Below are 15,972 nucleotides of genomic sequence, written 5' to 3'. Positions count from 1 at the left end.
TTGTGACCTGGGTGCCGGATGCGAGGCTCTTCGCCAGGGATACGCTCATGAAACCACCTTTTCCTAAGGTTTCCTGCACCTCTAAGAGAGTTCTTGCCGTTCATCCTTCTGGAAGTGCCTTCGGCCTTAATGGTTGACCTGACCGATCACATGACCAAAGATTCCATCCTAGATGGGGTCACTCAGCGGACTCTTGTTTTTTGTTCTTTGGCGAGTTTGGAATGCGAACTCCAGTACAAGCTGAAAGTATTTGTCGGTGTCGATGTGGGTGTATTTATGTGTAGGAGAAATCCTTTTAGTATTTTCTCTTGATAACCACCATTTCTGTTCTTAGAGACAATATTGCGCTTAAGAAGATTGATCACAGAGGCCCTAAAGATGAGGTATAAGGAAGGCAGCAGGAAGGAGTGATGGTCAATGTTAAATGTGATCAGTAATTTTTTTCAGGTTGTCTCCCATCACTGTACAAAGATTATGGAGTCAAAACCAACATCTGAAGTCAACTCTCTTCTATAAATCGATGTAAATTTTTGCATCACTTTCTCCTTGTGCTGCCTGCAGGGTGCCGCTGCTAATAACAATGGCATCACGTGAACAATGGACCGTGTATATGAACTGCTCTGGACCATCTGCAAGGTTGAGGTCCGAGCGGGTACTTAGCCCCGTAAGTAAGCAAAAAAAAAAAAAAAAGTGTGTATATATATATATATATATATAATTAATTAATTGATCAACAATAATAGATCATGGGACACAGTAAAAATAAGCATTAAGTAGTGTAAAAATATCAAACTTTGATAACAGTTGCAAGAATGCAGGTCAGAAAATGATTCATTGGTTTAAATTTAAATATATCAGTGAAAGTAATCACTCAGAATTATGTGGTACTTAGTAATTTAATTTCATAGACCGTGTTCTTTTCTATAATTAGAACATTAATGTACATTGTGTTATGTTTCCCGCCTAATACCAATACTCAAATGAAAAACACTTGATATAGAAAACATAATATAGTAGAAATAACAGAATGGATTATTGCAGATGTGCACTGATAAAGGGATGCGTATGGGTATATGAAATAAAAATATCTTTTCCCGTTTTCATTTTACTTACACTGTAATCTCAATATATCAAATCCTGTGAATAAACTGACTAGTACATTGTAAATGACAGCTTTCTGCCAACACAGTGTAAGCAACCATCTAATTCCATTCAAGTATCACATACAAACACACCTATAATAAATTTTGCATCATGATATCAACTGACAAGTGATAAATGACAAGTAAAAATGTCCAAACAAGTAAAAACAAAACACAGAGGCAAAGACAACTAACAAGTGCAGATAACTAAACTAGTGTTTAATTAAAGTAACCTATTATCCACACAATGTATACAATATTTCACTCATGAAATTAGAAATCTTCATTACATGGTAACAATGACTCTTATAACATGTTCAACACTTTCATATACATCTTCACCCTGTATGGGGTGATAGCTGGATACATTCTATACAGTCAACACTTTAGGGGCTGTAGTGACATCACCACAGACCAGTCATGCAGCATTCCTTTATGGATATTAATCCTTACTTAACGAAGAATAATGATCAATTTTGATTTCTACTATCCCTCCTGCCTGCTACCATCCTTAAACTTCTCCTTTAACACCTTAATGACCACCCTGGGTGTGAATTGTTTCCATAAGGATAGAGATTCTGGTTATCAGTGAAGAAATACATGTACATCCTTGCTGATGTGCTTTGTTCCATGGCCTTTCATTTCTGAAGTGGTGAGATGGGAGTGGTTGAATGGGTCTTATTTGCTAATGATGTGGGGCTTTGACTTTGCCACTGTCCTTGTAAAAAGGATAATGGCTTTTTGGTACTTGTATGGAAAGAAAGGGTTCACAAAGATGACTACAACTATGAAATGAGTAGAGCACTTGTCATTTCAAAGATGAACTCGGCACATATGGATTGATGTTATGATAAATGTTACCCAGAGTTTTACTGACTAAAAACCTGTAGCCCCACAGTAGCTTGCAATGATCATTGGGCTCTACCATAGATCTGTCCAGGAAGACCTGACAACTGCTCTTTTCCACCTACCATTACAAGCTAGTGACATATGAACAACTTTTCACTAATCCAGTATATACAAAAAATAACCCAAAGTTTCTTTTCAGAGAGGTCTATGCGATAGCCTAGAGACAGTTGCCAGCTGGTGTGGGACTGGAGGATGTCGGTGAAACTTGAAGTAACAATATCATTAATAATGTTTTCATAATTCACATAACTGAAATTACCCTGTTATTAGTTCAACACAAACACTAAAGTAAGCAACCTACAAATAAATGATGAAAATTTTTTGGTAACAAATAGATGAAGATAGCAAGACATTGTCTGGGTAAAAAACAAAGAACATAAAGATCATGGATAAGGACTAGTAAAACACTGGATTATTGATGTTGAGGCACTGTCAAGCCACACGATTAGAAACAAGAATAATAATGCAAAGTTATTAATGAGTTCTCATTCTACCAAGTTATCTAAATAACAAAGCTTCCATTTTTTTTATAACACCAATACTAACATTGTTCAAATTAGTCCCTTCACTAGTAATGTACTCTTATGATTATATCATGGTTTTTGTTCATTTTTGTCTATGGGAACATTACCATAGTGAGGGGGTTCAGGTTATCTCAACACCTTCGCTCTTATTCAGCGTAGGGAATGTCATCATAGCAAAATGGTAACCTGGTCAATCTGGCCCAGTATGACTCGCATAAAAGTGATCATCTTCATTCCATTCACATATGTCTTCTCTTGCTGTTATCAAGGATATGATGCATTACTTTATTCTAAACAAGAGCTTGAATAATTTCACTTTCTAATATCAGTGTATGCTACTAACAAGAGCATAAATAATTTCACTTTCTAATATCAGTAAATACCTAAAATTAAAAAAGCAATCGGGAAAGATTTTGTAATCTATTCCCACCTAAAGTTTAGGAGCTTTGCTCAATGCAACATAATTATGTACTTTCATAGTAAGATACCCAACAGTCCACAGGATACAAATAACTATTAGCAGATGATTTCAGCAAACTGTACATTTCAACCTATTTACTATGATGATGCACCTCACTTGAATAAAATCAGCCAGACATAAAATCTGTACAATTGGCCCATGTCAAAGGAATTAATCAAGATACAACTGTCTTCACTCCTTTGCATAAGGTTCTGCTTCCCAAACTAAATCAAATAAACTAGTATTTGTCAAAATTAAAACTAAAGGTCACCACTGCCAAAATGAAAATATCTATTGATATATCAAGGGCTTCCCTTGTCCTAGCTCCTTGTGAATGAAGGGTCATCCACATGGAGCTAATCAATTTCTTATAAATCCCTGTGCCAAGCTGTAATCCTTAATACATATCTAATGTGAAAGTCTTCCACTTTTAGGGTCCAATGCAGAATCAACTGCTTATCCCACTGGGGGTCAATACACCCTCTGTGCCTCACCACAGTGACTTAATCCAGCTTGCTACGTTTGTATGTATAGTGTAAAGTGGATGTAAATTGCTGTATGGTGGAATGGCTACAATTGCGAATGGAGCCTGAAACCAGGTTAATCAATTCAATCATACTGATTAGGTCCCAGCACCAAAATACGATGGTACACTGCACCTTTGATGTCCACTATTCCAGAAAGGGTTGTGAAGGCATGAAAGTACAATGAACAATTGTCTAGCACCTCCTGGAGATCAAGCCTGGGCCTCCTATGTTAGAGGCAAAATGCTACCTTCTGCTCCACAAGAATTCCACGAATCCAATACCATATACAGTAAGTCCTCGTTATACAGTACACATGCATTCCTGAAAACCTTACTGCAAATTGAAATTACCATATACCAAACCCATTATAACATGTAATATTAGGATATGGCAGATGTACCTTCTCACCGCTCTTTCCTCTTCAAAATATCTAGCGGATAACGTATGTGAATTTTTCTTACTACAAATAGAATCAAGGGTAGTAATTACCAAATACCATAACTGTGAATTTACCGGATAAAGAATTACCGTATAAGGAGGACCCACTGTACAATTTTTGAAACTTGATTTCTACAGCTTAGCTACAGTACATAATGAGACTATACTTTTGGAATTGACTGCTATATGTATGCTTTTTTAGATTATTGTATACATAGCCTAATGAACACACTTTCTATCACATATATATTAATATGGTGCATTCATGTCACAGGATTAACTATTGCCACACAAGGTTAATGGAAGATTATCACTGAACAGTAAATATACAATAACAGAATTTTTCTCACAGCAAGGAACTGGTATCAATGAGAAACCAGAGTTGGGGGGATATTAAAAGAAAGCAAGCAGGAAGGACACAAAGAAATGAAAAGGATATTGATGCACATGAAGTGGATGAAGATACAGGTGATTGGATCATCAGTCAATCAACTGTTGTTTCAAAGTTTCTCTGATCAGACACTCACAGCCCAGCTGGCAACAGTGATTGTTGTCACTGTTTAGTTCTTTTTCTATCACCAGCTAGCTGGACTAAGGGAGCAGTTTACCATTCAACAAAAACTGAAACAATAGCTATCATTGCTACAATGAATTATGAAGGACTTCTTATAATACTTCACCTCCTCATGACGGTGCAAGAGCTACATAAATAATCCAATTTTAATTATTGAAACAATAAAAAAAAATTGTACATCAAAAAATAAACTAATCACCAACTCAAATTATCTTATAGAGAATCTAAGACATGAACACAATCCAAAGCTCTTAACTTACCTGACAGGACTAATTCACCATTTAAGTTGTTCAACAATTTTCAATTAGTCAAATAAAAATCTATGAAATATACTACCAAAGATAATGGTTGAAAATCAATGTACATTCACTTAAACTGGTACACGTAGTAAACTTTGTCTGCATAAAGTTCATCAATGTACAACCCTAGCAACCCTGAAGGACCATGTCCTAAATCTGCATAATCACAGTTTACACTAATTTCTACTTTCCTGATTCTTCCAGTTTTCACCATTATGATGAAGAACTGGTAAGCTCCATACTTGATAAATGAAAAAAAAAGGAAGTGACTAGCTTATGGATATGGAGGTGAGGTACAGAATTAAGAAGGTAAGTAAATGTCTGGGGGGAATGAAGAACATGAAAAAGAGGTACATGGTGATGAATGTGAAGAGAAGATTGTGCGAGGGAATGATTGTACCAATGGTAATGTATGGAGTAGTCAAGGAATTTGAAGGAGGCAGGAAAGAAAAACCTGAATGTGTTTGAGATTCCTGATAGGTATTACAGGGAGGGAGTGATGGATGGAGTGAGAAATGAGGTGGAAACGGGGCTCTCAGATTGGGTGGATGAAAGAGTGGTGAGGTTGTTTGGGGATATGGAAAGAATGAGTAACAAAAGATTAGCAAAAAAAAGAAGCTGAAGTGAAAGAAGTGAACTTATGAGGAATTTCAAGAATGAGGCTGATGGACAAGGTAAACAAGATGCAAGAAAAATGTCAAGCAATGAAGAGAGAGAGCAAAATAAGAAATAGAGTAATTCTGAATGGATGAAGGATGATATAGCCCAAAGGGATGCTCTTGTCTGCTTTGTAAATATTTTGAGTGGATGAGAAATGGGATTGCCTTATAAAGAAGCTGTATGGGTAAACCAACTCTGACTGTCAGGCCCTGCCGTAGAGGTGCTGTGTCTTGCTGCATTGCTTCTGACCTCTGCAGTGAGGCAGGATACTGGGTCAACTTTTCATCCACAAGTTGTTAAGGTGAGAGGGTCAATGAATAGGTTTGGAATGGGTGTGGATGAGGGTATGCTTTGATTTGGCCACCCCTTTATATGGGGAAAAGGCCTTTTAGAATATATTGTATATTGTCTTGTCTGGTTAGCCTCAAGATTGTTCTACTTAGTCCAGTGGGCTGCCCTTCAGCATAATGAAGTTGTTAGGAACTAGCAGAAGCAAAATCTATAACATATGCCACTAAGAACCTTCACTCAAGAACATGACTTCTAACACACTGCTATATCAACAACCATATACAAAATAAACACAACCAGAATAAAGCGTAAAAGTTAAAAGGTTACGAAAGGTGCTTCTTATACAACAGTCCACTCATAGTTCCAATCCCATTTGGTTCTGGGGTTGGCCACTACACCAGCTGCCAGCAACTTGGCATCATTCACTCTCAAGAGCACTTCAAAAGTTTTGTCCTCTGAGAGGTACATATTTTGAGAGTTAATGGTTATCTTTACTTTATGAATGGAAGAACAAAAATTGACACCATTGAGGACAAAGCCTGATTTGAAGAGATGAACCAGTGTAAAGAGGCATGGATCTTTTTCTTTGTAAAAATAATCAATTTTGGGCTTTACACCAAACACTTCTTTCTCCATGTAGTCCCGTGGCCAATGTAAATTTGTGTTGAATTTATTTCTAGAAAAGAGAGAGAAAATGCCAGATATGAGGAAAGAATCCATGAGTCCAATTTGATTTCCTCTTTGGTGGTTGAGTTGACAAATGCACAACTTCAGATCAACACCAGAGTCCTGGCAGGAAGAATATTTCTGGTACATGCTCATTCTATCAAATGCCACCATTTTCAAAGATGGCCCTGAGTTCAGTCCAACCTCGATGACTAGGAAAAACACCACCTTTTCCTTCTCACCCAAAGAATCGGGATATCCTTCGACAACAACATCCAACTTATACTGAATCAAATCTGACGTCACGTGTATCTCCCGAACACTGCGAACACTTGTTCCTTGCAAAGGTGTGCACCTGCCAAACCCACTATTTCCTGCATGCCTATTCTGGGAAAGAATCATATTGTTTAAAATTCCCAAGCCAAAGTCAGCCAAAACTGAATGGATGTCCTTTGGTTCAGTCATGAGTTCAAAGTTAGCACATATGCAAAGATTAGGTTGTAGAAGTGGTAGGTCACCACATGTTCGTCCCTTTGATATATTGTTCAACAAACCCCGTGATACTGTATACTTGTTCTTAAAGGTTTCATCCTTCACTGAACTGTCTTTTTGTATGAAAGTTAAAAGCATATTATGCAAGTCGAGCAAAGTTATCAAATGATTCTGATTTTCTTTCAGTATCTGTAGCTGTACACTTCCAATCTGTTTCTGAACATCTTCAGGTATGATCATCATCATAAATGGGTTATAAATCTCAACCTCTGCTTCAGGAGTACTAGAAAGAAACTGGCCATACGTATTGCCATGATCTGAAAAAACTATTGTTATTGTATCTCTCAGCCTCTCAGCAAACTGTAAGTAACCCTTCAAATAATCGTCAAGTGTCTGAATTCTAACTCCTGTCTCTTCATGACCTACAGATAATGATGTAAATGTAATAAAAGGATTATCATTTGATGATTGTGTTGTTTGGTAAAGCCATAAATAATCTAAGAAATATTCATGTTGATACTGACCATTGAAACAAACTGAGGGTGTGTGATGGAATGGGTCATTTATGCCATTTGCCTTAAATATTTCACAAGTGGATAAGGTCAGATCAATACCATCAATTTTTGCGTTGGTGAACGCCTCTTTGAACTTTTTCCACCTCTCCATTCCCTTTAAATCTTTCTGATGGACACTCAGGTCTTTGACCAGCCCCCACTCCCACTGCCAACACAGATCCTCTAACCATAATGTTTGATATCCTGCTTCTTTATAGGGTCCAAATAGTTTTGAAACAGGTAGTGGATGTTTTGGAACATCATAAATGCCAAAAGGAGCTTCACTAGTATTTACATAACCAGAAAATAATGATTGTAAATTTTCATATGTTCTATGTTTTATTGACTGGAAATGTTGAAAATCAAGTACCCTGGTCCTGGTCTTATAAACTAAAGTTTCTAAAAATTCAACAGTATGAGGGAGAGACCTGTAAAAATGTAAGTGGGATACAGAATCAACTAATATAAGGTTCACATTTATATGCTTTTGTGTCTTCACTTCTTCCTCCTTTTTGTGAACTTTTGGAGGAAGTAAAAGCAACTGTGAATACTGAATATCATTACTTTCAATGCTATCATATGCTGGTAACTCTTGTCCTTGTTCGGCAGTCACATTAACACATTTGATAAAAACAAACCCTTGATGGCTACCAGACTGAATGATGCCTTTGATAGACTTTTCTAGAGCTGTGGGCTCTAATTCTGTCCACTTTATATCTTCTTCATCAGGAGCAAAGTGTCCGAGAAAGTATGTATATCCACGGCATTTATAGGGTGCTTCACATGATACTCTATTGTTATCCTGGAAGAAAAGAAGGACCTGTGTAAGAATTACAATAACACTGAGGAATTGGAAAGGAGAAATAAGGCTTGGAAGTCCTATGTAAAGTCACACCTTCCTTCAAAAGTAGTACATACATATACCAAAGGCTTTTTCCCCCTTACAAGGGAGGTAGCAAAAAAACAAAGGCATAAAAACCACTCTCACCCATTCCATCCTCACATACTCCACTCCCATCCACCCCCTTCTCTCCCTCTTATCTTGGTTCCTCCTGGATGATGGGTCATCCCTAGATCTCGCCCACTGCCCTGGGTCAGAAGCAGTGTCACAAGATATAGCACATCCACAGCAAGGCTGCTTTATTAAATTGGCAACCCCCCCCCCCCCTCTCCATCCCCTCATGCAGAAATGGAGATGATGGGGAGAAATCACTTTGGGCTGTTTAATTTATTTTAAACACATACTCCCTTGGACCCCATCCCCCACCCACTCCCCCTCATGCATCACAGCATATAATAAGTTACAAAAATAACAATAATAGTACATACATGCAATACTGATACAAGAGTAATACTGATATTGACAACTTAACATAAATTGACTAGAACTATAATAGCTGCATTGACATAAAATATTTACATATAGTAAACACGAGGAGATAAGCTACAAGCACAATCAAAATGGCTTTGAATGAGTGCATACACCAGCAGTTTCGTTTTTTATAACCCAATTTTATTAATCTCAATTCTGAAAAGTGCGATACTTCAAATATAAGCAACTTTAGACTTTCAATGACTTTGCCAAAACAACAAAGGAAATTAAACACCACCAAGTTCTCGTTACAGCTAGATGGGTGGGCAATTTCCACAGTTGTCCATAGACTGATACACAAAATTTAAAGATAACTTCCTATTTATTTACACTAGGGTAACAACTGCTTAATTATATATATTCAGCATTTCAGGTATTTTATTAGAACCCATATTGGGACTCTTCCTTTCCTTATTTTTTCCTGCAAGGAGCCAAGGTATGTTTTGTCTTAGTCACCCACTAACAAGGGGAAAAGGCCACTGGTGCACACATACCAAGAATAATAATCACTTCCATAGGTCATTTCAAAAATATTCTTTTTTTGGATTGGGGCTAATCTGACCTCAGGCATTTTTTAATATGCTAAAGAAAATTTTGACTGACAAAAGAGGTGGAAAGTGCATGAATGTACCGAGTCATGAATAAAGAATGTCTTTCATATAAAGGTTGCATAAAAAGTCCAAGAAAAGTAATCAATGAGCAATGCAATATTTCTGTTCTTTCATAAATAATCCCTGCGTTAGTTGTGAGTGCTATGAAATCTAACCAAAATCACATATTATTTCACACTAAACTGATTCTTACATACATAAATATACCAAGGGCCCCTTCCCCCTTATAAGGGAGGTAGCTGAAGTCAAAATACTGCCAAAGCAGAATTTTGGTTTGAGGTAAAGGTGGGACATCGTCAGGGATGTGTTATGTTGCCCTGGCTGTTCAACTTATACATGGATGGGGTGGTGCAAGAGGTAAATGCAAGGGTGGTGGGTCAGGGATTGGAGATGGTTAAAGAAAATGGAGAAAAGTGGGAGGTGAGCCAGCTGTTGTTTGTGGACAACACTGTACTTGTAGCAGGATCAGAGGAGGGATTGAGGAAATAGGTGACAGAGATTGGGAGTGTGTGTGAAAGAAGAAAGTTGAAGATAAATGAAATGTGGGTAAAAGTAAGATGATGAGATGTACAAGGGGTGAAAGTGGCAGCACACTGGAAGTGAGCATTAAGGAAGAGTGACTGGAAGAAGTGGATAGTTTTACATACTTGGGTACAAATGTGGCAGGAAAGGGAGGAGTGGAGGTAGAGGTAGAATGTAGATTGAGAGAAGCGAGTAAATGCCTTGGTGGATTAAAAAGAGTAATGAGAAATAAACATTTGGGAATGGAGGAGATTGTATGGAGTGATTGTGCCAACAGTACTGTATGGGGCAGAAACATAGAACATAAGAGAGGAGTTTGAATGTGTTTGAGATGAGGTGTCTGAGAAGTATGATGGGGGTTACTAGGCTGGATGGAGTGAAAAATGAGGTGGTGAGGAGGAAAATGGGGGTGGTAAGGGAGTTGGGAGATAGGGTGGATGAAAGAGTATTGGGATGGTTCGGACACATGGAAAGAATGAGTGAAGAAAGACTAGTAAAAGAGGACAAGAGGGGGAGACCTAGGATGAGATGGATGGATGGGGTGAAAAGGGCTTTGGGTAATAGGGGAATGTCTGTTGAGGAAGGACGGGAGAGGACAGAAGATAGGGGTGAATGGAAAATGGTTGTATATGGATAATGCTGTGATGCACGAGGTGGAATGGGTGGGGGAATGGGGGGTGAGGTAGTATGTGTGAGGAATATTTGACGCAGCCCAAAGGGATTTCTCCCCATCTTCTTTTCTGCATGAGGGGACGGAGAGGGGGGTCACCAATTTAATGAAGTGGCCTTGCTGTGGATGTGCTGTGTCTTGTGACACTGCTTCTGACCCAGGTTAGTGGACAAGATACAGGGATGACCCGTCATCCAGGAGGTGCCAAGATAAGAGGGAGGGTAGAGGGTGGAGCGGAGTGGAGTGTATTGGGGATGGAATGGGTGGGAATGGTTTTTATGCCTTTGTTTTTTAGCTACCCCCCTTGTAAGGGGGAAAAAGCCTTTGGTATATGTATATACAAATCTCTAAAATAAATTTCACTGGGGAAAAAAGACATACATACATACATATACCAAGGCTTTTTCCCCCTTACAAGGGGGGTTGCCAAAAAGAAAAAGGCATAAAATCATTCCCACCCATTCCATCTCTGAATACACTCCACACCCCTCCACCCTCCCTCTTATCTTAGCACCTCCTGAATAACGGGACATCCCTGCACCTTGTCCACTGCCCTGGGTCAGAAGCAGTGTCGCAAGACACAGCACATCCACAGCAAGGCCGCTTCATTAAATTGGCGACCCCCCCTCTCCGTCCCCCCATTGCATAAAATGAGGGGACAAAAAGACAAGAACAATAAATGATATATATGTCACTACCTACCCTCAACTGACAGAATGTTATTAAAGTCTGATGTTCACATGTTGGTAGAGAACCAGAGAAGAACAGGTTTTGAGTGAGAGAGCAGAGTCCTCTTGATGCTGGTATTCTATGGCAAGAGTCTGGAGGGGAAATTGGTGGGTTTCTGCCCAAGTAACTCTTTATACAATCTTGATATTCATTATATTTCCCCTCCATCTGGGTAAGCTGCAAATGAGATTAAGAAAGTTGAGATTGGACTATGAAAATAACTTACAATATTAATTTGCTTTTAAGTTCATGTGTCTATTATTCTGCATGTGGCCTTGTTATAAACTGAGAGATCTAGTGTGAGGATGCTTTTCCATTGTAATTCATTATAAAAACTCTGTCTTAAATATTAAAGGATGTTGCATTGGTATACAACTCCATCTTTACAATGTAAAAAAAAATTCACCCAATTTCTTTTCACATTCAAGCTAACTTATAGCATCATTTACTTGAATGGGGCTTTAGATATCAAAAACCCAATCATAATTCTCTCACAACAAAAGCACATGAAAGCATCAGTGGTACCTTCATGCCAGATGCAGGTACAGTATGTGCTGACTGAATTTATCAATTGTGATATATTCATAAATGTCAATAATGAAAAGTAAACTAAGTTTCAATCACTTAAATGTTTACACCAAAAAATTGATGACAGCAGTTCACACAGAAAAGATGGACTATTTATCATAAGATTTTATTTAGATGAAGGGGAGCTCCTGGTCCAAATGAAGCCTCAGTCAAGATTTGAAGATTCAGTTACATAGACAACTAAACAATATGCTGAAATTTCTATCAATCAATATATTTTTGTGTAGCTGTGTTCACTTATCTATTTGCATGTTTATTCATTATTCTCTCACCAACCTTGTAATGGTTTGAAAGGTCTTCTATTGGGAGACTTTCCAATTATAAATCACTGACACAATTCATACCTGAATCTATTCTTTCTTGAATAAAATAATTTGCCAGTTACTACAACAAAATATGTAAGTACAATACAGAACTGAGCAGCTAAGCCCTTACAAGCTGGAGGAGAGATGGTGTGTGTGTGTGTATGTGGTAGAGTGATCCTCATCTGAAAAAATACTGGTACTGGTACCCAGGGAAAAATGCATTGCAACAGTCAACTTCAATGGGCGGCTTACTATGATTTTAAAATTACCACATGGTAACCCACCCATATGAAAGCATCTAACTACACTGTTTTAAATGAGCTCAACAGATATCACAAAGTTTATAATTACAAATCTTTTTATCAATTGCCTTACCTGTAAAATATGAGCTTCATGAAGCTTAGGAGGATGTCCAAGTTGAAGAGATCTAAATACTTGAGAAGTGAGGAGAAGGAAGGATAAAAGGACTGCAACTAAGATGGTGTGTTTGCCTGGTTTGAATCGTCGAGTTCTTGGGGAGGCAGGTAGAATAGAATAATGGGGGTCTGGATTCATGTCATACAGAGCCATGATGAGAGTTCCTAGCAAATATCATGGGAAAGACACCTGGAAAAACAGAATAATTCAAAATCTTAAGGAGCATACTATTAAATCATGTCATGACATTTTGGTTAATTAATATCACGGTTTTACAAATCAGCACTATATAAACCCATAAAATATAATATATTTCAAATGGGTAATAATGTCCTTTATAAAAGTAAAAGTGACATGGTTTATGATGATATATATAATATTCACAGCTGGAGTAAATTTATATTATCATACTAGCAACATGCCTTAACCGAGTCCCAAGGAGTAGTCAGTGATCTAATAGTCATTCCAGTGATACCCCATGATTCTTTCTTGGTACTTGGTACCAAGGATATCTTGGTCCTCTTCAATTAAACCAACTCTATATATTCTAGAGTTGGTTCATAGCACCATGGGTCACGCTAATATCCTACAACTGACTGTATGCATTACATCAATTTGGACTAAAGGAATAGATTGGATTCATGGAAACTGAATTATAAAATGACCAGTTTTTCTGAGGCCTGCCGCAAGGTCAGGTAAGGATGGGAAATGCAAGTGGTTAGTGGTGTGTTGGGGCATACAAAATACCGCCATACGAACGGCAATGCTGATCGAACGAGTAAATGTGCATCAACAGGTGACACAGCAGCTTTTAACCACCAAGCATAATTAATGGAATAATGATCTAACTTAATCAAAAAAGATAATTTGATGCTTACCATAGCATCAATAGTACACAAGTCACATCGCTTCCAAATCTATGTTGACACGACTTCTGTTTACACGTTACAGGATTACCAATCCCAGGATGCGTTCGTTCAGAGCTAAAGCAACTGCACTTTAAAAATAATTTCGAAATGCAAAATACTGTACCAGCTAATTTCTGATTATAATGTTAAACAGATTTACATAATTCTTCTTAATTTTCAAACTGTGGTTAATATGAGGATTGTCATGACGTACAACCTATCTGACATACATATAATCAAGATTGTTGGAGAGACATACGGAATACTGCAGATGATGAAGAGATGATGGAAAACAAATTGAGACCCTTATCCACCCAAAATTGGAATATACGTCAGTGGTATGATCCAGTGGCTGATCCAGATTTTTTGGGGGGATGGGGGGGCTGAACTATGTATGAGTGAGTGGGAAGCGAGCGAAAGCGACCCGAATCAGCTCGGGGATATGAAATGTGAACAATTTTAGAAGCATTTTGAAGCTATTTGCAAAGGTACATTGAGGAAATGGTCAATGAATTAGATTGCAATGGTAAAAAAAACTTTATACACACGCACATACATGGCTCTTCCTGAAAAGTAGAATACAAATATGGCAAAAAATAAAACTGCCACTTCAAGTTTTTCCATCCCTCTTTCCCAGCGTTGCGCTACAACATCGTACGAGATCACCCCGACCAATCAGCATTCATTGTCATCGTGACCCCATCGTACGATGCTCTATCTAACTGAAACCTACGAAAGCCAATTGCGCTCCAACACCACCATGATGCCATTTGAATACCTCCAGGTCCGGTTCGGCCTTCGGACAGTGTCAATTAAATCCGAAATACGTTAGATATATATTAAAAGTAGGGTAGGTTTAAAAAATCGAGCAAATAGTTATCTGGCAATGGGATGTTAAAGGCAGAAAATTGGGGGGGGGCTTCAGCCTCTTCAGCCCCCCCCCCTGGATCCGCCAGTGGTATGGTCTCCACACAAAGTGAAAGATATATGCTATGCAAGATCGAGAGAACACAAAGGTCAGGAACAAAACTGGTCCCCAGCCTGGCAGATAAACATATGAAGACTAGCACCGCGTCTGCCAACTTTGAAAGATTGAAGAGAAAGAGATATGATTACATTATTCAGGTCACTAAAAGGGAGAGATTGCTTTTACAGAAGAGATCTGGTTAAAGATGGGAGGGCTTTAAGAGGTCATGGGAGCAAATTAAAAAAAAAAAACACAGGATGTGGAGAAATACGATATTCCGTATAAATGCATAATACCTGGAATAGCTTGGAAAGTGATATACTGTAGCCCAAGCTCAAACAATACACGGGTTCAAACTGGAAATCAAGAATATAGATTAAGTTGGAACCGCACATGAATTTGAGGCTAGGTAAGATAAATATTTAGAGAATAGGAGATTGGACCCAACGAGCGTTGCTCCTTTCCTACAATTGGGTAAACACAAACACTTGCATTTGTCATCTTCCTTTTAATTTCCCTTCCTTGTTCTGTTTTCCGTTCCTATGTCGCCTCCACATTATTTCTCACTTACCTAACTTGGCCACTCTGTCTGTCAGCGTTTTGTTTCACAGCATTTATACCCACTCCTCAGTGTCTTTTTATTGTCTTCGTCAACTTCCAGGTGTCATATCCGTAGATCATAGTTGGGATCAAACCTGTAACCTCCCTCATAACAATCATTTAACCTCCAGGAATGCTAAAATAAACATGTAAATGAATTAAATAAGAGTGGTAATAATGGCTTAACAAATAACAAGACAAAAATATAGATTAATATTTTATGAACATACACTTCAGACAACCATACTTTGTGCAATAAAACTTAGCTCACTTCAGATGTGACATAGAGTATACGATAGAAAACGGATAGCAGCAGCCGAAGCCTTCGCCTTTGTCCTTTGACGCAGGTAACTAAAAGTCACTGCTTGGAATCAGACAGACGTGCGGGACTCGAACCCACGACTTGGAAAATACGAGATCAGCTTCTAATTGCGCCACCAGCGCACATTCGTAGAAAATAGTAGTAAGAACCCTACTCCAGGAAGCGCTGAGTAGTATGCGCCTTAGGAACTATTGGGGTAGGTAACGGTTGCTACTGGGAACTAGCGGAGGTCAACTGTAGGAAGAAGTGGCGAAGGAAGACGCAAGAAGGAGAATGAGGAGAAGAAACGGAGTACGAACAACCTGGCACATTCGTCGTTTATAACCTTTTGTTTCTGTGGCAATGAACCCGCCGGGCAGAAGGCACACTCACTTTAATTAAGGATGCGTTCACACCAAACGAATCGAATCGATTTAATTCATGAA

The 15,972-nt window shown here is 38.3% G+C and overlaps 1 protein-coding gene across 1 annotated transcript; it reads right to left on the bottom strand.

The window, feature by feature from the left end:
• Positions 1 to 1,089: 1,089 nt before the first annotated feature.
• LOC143032315 (uncharacterized) lies at positions 1,090 to 13,737 on the bottom strand. Its single transcript, XM_076196847.1, has 4 exons — positions 13,629 to 13,737; positions 12,709 to 12,939; positions 11,414 to 11,617; positions 1,090 to 8,338 (listed from the first exon to the last, which is right to left on the bottom strand). Exons 2-4 carry the CDS (start codon positions 12,901 to 12,903, stop codon positions 6,164 to 6,166), a joined length of 2,574 nt encoding a protein of 857 aa, XP_076052962.1. The 5' UTR covers positions 12,904 to 12,939; positions 13,629 to 13,737; the 3' UTR covers positions 1,090 to 6,163.
• Between the last annotated feature and the right edge of the window lie 2,235 nt (positions 13,738 to 15,972).

Source organism: Oratosquilla oratoria, chromosome 13, assembly GCF_046742065.1.
Source record: "Oratosquilla oratoria isolate Oo_2021 chromosome 13, ASM4674206v1, whole genome shotgun sequence".
Classification (NCBI taxonomy): Eukaryota; Metazoa; Arthropoda; class Malacostraca; order Stomatopoda; family Squillidae; genus Oratosquilla; species Oratosquilla oratoria.
Note: the sequence above shows the minus strand (reverse complement) of the source record. Positions and strands in the feature narration are given on the sequence as shown.